We start from the raw sequence: 5,522 nt of genomic DNA on the forward strand, positions 1-5,522 counted from the left end.
TTATATCATTCTGTGTAACTAAAGACCGCCCAATCAGTTAAAGTTAAGTTACAGAATATTTTTTAACGCAAGCTGTTGCACCTCATAGATCAGGAGCAGTGTTGTAGGACTCGAGTCCAAGTCATTAGCTAAATTGCCTTTTCATTATGATTTTATATTACTTTCCTCTGTGTAATTTGTGTTGTTTCTTTTAATTATGACGACTGCTTTTACCATTTATTGTTTTTACATGTAAAGTGACCTTGAGTGTTTTGAAAGGCGCTTGAAATAAAATATATTATTATTATTATTAAATTTAGAGACTCGTGACTTGACTTGGACTTGAGCACTGATGACTCGAACTTGGACTCGGACTCCTACATTCAGATCATTCTGACTCGGAAATTGAGAAAAAGACTTGACTTTTTTTTATATCATTAGGCTATAATTTTAATATGTCATTAGAATATTATTTGGTGTATGATTTTAATATCTAAATAATTAGTGCAATGGAATGTTACAATGGAACATGGACTCGACTTGGATCAATAGTGACTCGACTCGGACTTGACTCTGACTTTTTTTTAATGACTTGGACTTGACTCGGACTTGAACAATGGAGACTCAAACCTGGACTCGGACTCGAGGCATAGTGATTTGACTACAACACTGATCAGGAGTGTCCAAACGTTTCCAGACGTGCAGCAAAATTGTCAACAAAAAAGTACCAAAAGGGCTGAGATACTAATATTTGGGCACTTTCAGAACACAATATACTCCAGTTTAGTGTTAGGAGGGCTAGGCGATATGGACCAAATGGATAATTGATAATTTTAGGCCGAATGCCGATATACGATATTTATCTTGATGTTTTTCTTTTCCTGAAGTAATTATAAAAAAGCATCTCTGAATCAAAGCTTTATTCCAAAAGTCTCACAGGAACAATTTTTAACAGCTGTTGATAAATATGTGACATGTAATATCTCTTTTACAAAAATCGCAATATTTTTAAAATCTCCATTTATGGGTTGAATTCGAGATTTCCCTTGTCAAAGTCTCCAATTGATTAAAAGTAATTGGACAGATGCTGTCCCATTTACTATGACATTAAAGACAATGTAAAAACTTCGGTTATTAAGAGACGAATTCTTTGTTTTACACCTGACAAATTTAAATGCAAGAAGATCTGTTTAAATTTTTGCCCCCGATTAAACATAAAAACTCTCCGTCTGCATCAACCAGCTGTGCTGGTGGGGCCACATCATTATGGGTGGCTGCAGAAATCAGTCCTAGGGCACCGCAAATGGCCCCCGGGACACACCTTTGGACACACCCCTTGTAGGAGCTGTTTCAATATTTTTGTTTTAGAACTCAGATTATTTTAGTTAATTTTATTTATTTGGCTATTTGTTGCATTTTGTGTTAGAAAGTAGTTGTTTAGAATACAATTATTTGTTAGTAATTTGTTTAATTAGTTAATTGATTTTGTTTGGGTTTTGGGTGTGTCACACATGGACTCTAGGTAGCTCAGGATGAAAGTGGGTGGCCTTATGTTTTTTTTACCAGTCTTCCAGTCCTGCAGTCTTTCAGGAAACAAGTCACTCAGCCTGGTTAATCCATAGACATAATATAAGAGGAGACGCGTCATTGGGCGGGTTCTGCCTATGCTGTGATGCATCAGAGCGTCCGCCATCTTAAATGTGGCAAATCTGCAGTTACTCAGTCACTTAAACAGTATCAGAGGGACTTTAATCTCTGAATATACTTTGTATTCGTAGTATTTTTGTTTTTGTAATATTACAAGTTTATTTTCGTATCCCTTTAGCTTCATTCTCCTGATTTTATTCTCCTAAAGAATAAAAATATTTAAAATAATCTAACCTGGCCCTATTACTCCAGGAGTGAAATAATTCTTCAAACTGTGACTATATTGGAAATGTTCCGTCTTAATTCTCATAATGACGTTTTTCTCATAACATTATCACTTTTGTGTTTTGTTTTTTTTTACTTTATTGACCTAGGACTTTTTTTCTCATATTAATTTTACCTCTTTAATACTCCCCCCAAACGTCTGTTCCTAAAGGTTCACATGTGACACGGTTTTATGAAATAGTGAAGACCACAATGTTTAGATTTAACAAATTGATCCTTATATTCATAACACATACAAATATATACATGGTGCAGCCTTAGTTTATAGAAGGCAGATACAAGTAGTGAAATCAGCCAGAATACATTTCCATGCAGCACAGGAATGAGGCATCTTCTCTGATTCACGTTCACAATAACAGAACTCAATTTTTTTCTGCCACATACAATATGGCGGTGACGTTGACGTGCGAACCTGCGCCCTATGACGCGTCTACGTATATGATGTCTGTGGGTTAATCAGTGAGTGATCAGGTGAAGCAATCACAAAAGCAGAAACCAGGGCAGAGAGGCGGCAAGTAGTTTTTGCAAGTTTGTACCATGTTTATTTTTGCCTGAAGACACTCACGGAACTGCATTTTGACGTCTTTTGAGTATATTTTTGTACTGCATAAAACCAGAAACCCACGATTCATCAGCTGACTATTTGATTTACGTTTATTTTTTGTTTGTTCACTTTTAAGTTTTTTCATCGACAACTAGTCACTACACCCCTGTTGCAGACCAATGCCGTTTTGTGCTTAAAGTCAGTCATGTTGGATTTAGTCGACCTCATAACAGTAACAGAGAAGTAGATATTTATTCATTTATTTTAAAAACAACTCTTTATGCCAGATGCATTTACCCGGAAGTTAAAATCTTTACATGTTTCTCCATCTTTTAACAATAACACGGAGGGGTTAAAGCTACTAGTAGTGAAAAAAATTAATAAAAACAACAAATAAACCCAGGAATTTCACACCGCTGTCATATTCGATCATATAAAGACACAAACAATAATGTGCAGGACCACAGCAGCATCCTTACCCCGCCATAGCTGCAGCAACTCGTTCCTCAGGAGAAGCTTCGCTTCTTCTTCTTCTTCTTCTTCTTCTTCTTTTCCTTTTATTGGCGGATTGCAAACAACTTATAGGTGCATACCGCCACCTACTGTACATGAGTGTGTAGCTCTATGGTTCCACCTACTATATTCTATTTTTTAATTTTGTGTTATGTAAAAATAAAAACAATGCTTTATTAATTTCCATATTTTCTTCCCTATCACCATCTGTCCCTAAAATTCCTTTAATACTCCAATCTCTCCCTGTTTCCATAATTACTTTCCTCATCCTCTCTCTTTCCATTGCATATTTAATACAATTCATCAAAACATGATCCACATTTTCTTTTTCTGCACAACCCTCACATATATCATTATTTCTCTTCCCTATTATATACAAAAACTCATTCAAGTATGTGTGTCCAGTTCTTAGTCTAGTAAAAATTATCTCTTCCCTTCTGCTTCTTTTTCCATAATTTTTACATATTACAGATTTTTGAACCCTATATAATCTTCTTCCTTTCTCATCTTCATCCCATATTTTTTGCCATATTTCTGTTTCTTTCTTTTTAATTATTGATTTACCTTCCCTTTTCCCAAATGAAATCTGATCTTTATTCTGCTTTCCTAAAGCCTTTTTTGCTAGCTTATCTGCTGTTTCATTTCCTTTCACCCCTTCATGTGCCGGTACCCAACAGAACTGAACCTCTATTCCATACCTATATAACCTATATAAACTCTGATAAATTTCTATTACCAGGTCTTTCCTACTATTTCCTCCTGAATGAATGCTTTCTATTGCAGCTTTTGAATCTGTACAAATTACCACCCTATCCGGTCTAACCTCCTCCACCCACTGTAAACTAAAAATAATTGCAACCATTTCTGCTGTGTATATAGATAAAAGGTCTGTTAATCTTTCACATATACAAATATTAAACTCTGGGATAAATATCCCTATACCCACATTTCCCTTTGAATTTTTTGACCCGTCTGTGTATATTTTTAAAAAACTATAAAATGATTGTCTAATATATATGCTAGATTTAACCCCGACTTCATTATGTTTCCATTCTCTTTTCATTTCATGTATTTTTAAGTCAACTTTTGTTTCTGGAAACAACCATGGTGGCACAGCACTAATTGGATTATTTTGTGAGAATGTCTTATCCTCCAGCTCATACATTTTTGCCCATTCATTCACATTCCATCCAAATCCCTTTCTTGTGAATTTAGAATATTCCCAACAATTCTTTATTATGCTTTTTGCTGGATTTCCTTCACTACTGCTTTTAACTCTGATCCAATATGACAGTGATATTCTGACCCGTCTTATTTCTAACGGAGTTTCTCCAGCCTCTACTAAAAGAGCGTTAATAGGGGTAGTCTTAGTTGCTCCAGTAGCTATTCTTAATGCCCTATATTGTAATTTATCTGTAATTTGTAATGATGTTTTTGCTGCTGCTTCATATACTATACAACCATAATCTATAGCTGATCTCATAAGAGCTCTATATATATTCAATAATGACTGCTTATCAGCCCCCCAATCATTCCCAGCCACTGCTTTCATGAGATTTATTACTTTCTTACATTTTGTTTCTAGCTGCTTAATATGCGTTTTCCATGTATATGAACGATCTAGCCATAATCCTAAATATTTGAATTCATCTACTCTTTTTATAGGTTGATCATATAACTTTATCTCTCCTATATCAATATTCCTTTTATTAGTAAAAATCATATAACAGGATTTACTTACCGACAATTTAAATCCCCATTCATATGACCATTTTTCTATTTTATTAACAGCTCTTTTAATATTTTTTGCTAAATGTGTGACATTCCTTCCCCTCATCCATATAGCTCCATCATCTGCATAAAGTGCTGATTTAATGCATTCATCTAGATTTAAAAATATATCATTAATCATAATGTTAAAAAGTAAAGGACTAATTACACTTCCTTGAGGAGTGCCGTTTTCTACTTTAAAATCTCTTGAGTATTCATCCCCAACTTTAACTCTAATTTTCCTTTCTGTAAAGAAACTTGCTATCCAGTTATACATTCTTCCCCCTATTCCCATATTTTCCAACTTTATCAATAAACCTTCCCTCCACATTGAGTCATACGCTTTTTCAATGTCAAAGAATACTGCTACTATCAATTCTTTCATTTTTAATCCTTTTTCTATATCATTACTAATTCTCACTAATGCATCCATAGTAGACTTTCCTGTTCTGAATCCACATTGATAACTACTTATTATCTGCCTCTGCTCTAACATATACCCCAATCTTTTTACTAATATTTTCTCCATCCATTTACATAAGTGAGATGTCAATGCTATTGGTCTGTAATTATTTGGATCTGAAGAATCTTTTCCTGGTTTATTAAATGGGAGGATTATTGCAGTTTTCCATTTCTTTGGAACTTCACCTTCTCTCCAAATTTTATTAAAAAATTGTAATATTAAATTTAATGTTGCTTCCGGTAACCTTCTAAACATTGCATAGCATAAATTATCCTCCCCTGGAGCTGAATATCCAGTATCTTTAATAACTGTTTTTATTTC

The 5,522-nt window shown here is 34.3% G+C and overlaps 1 protein-coding gene across 1 annotated transcript in view; it reads right to left on the minus strand.

The window, feature by feature from the left end:
• Nucleotides 1–2,977, minus strand: part of LOC105917556 (protein ADP-ribosylarginine hydrolase) — a 12,946-nt gene extending 9,969 nt beyond the window's left edge. The window contains exon 1 of the mRNA XM_012852399.3: nt 2,935–2,977. Within this exon, the coding sequence (XP_012707853.2) occupies nt 2,935–2,942 (8 nt within the window). The 5' untranslated portion in view covers nt 2,943–2,977. The remainder of the gene's footprint in view (nt 1–2,934) is intronic.
• Nucleotides 2,978–5,522: the final 2,545 nt, after the last annotated feature.

This window comes from Fundulus heteroclitus, chromosome 10, assembly GCF_011125445.2.
Source record: "Fundulus heteroclitus isolate FHET01 chromosome 10, MU-UCD_Fhet_4.1, whole genome shotgun sequence".
NCBI lineage: Eukaryota > Metazoa > Chordata > Actinopteri > Cyprinodontiformes > Fundulidae > Fundulus > Fundulus heteroclitus.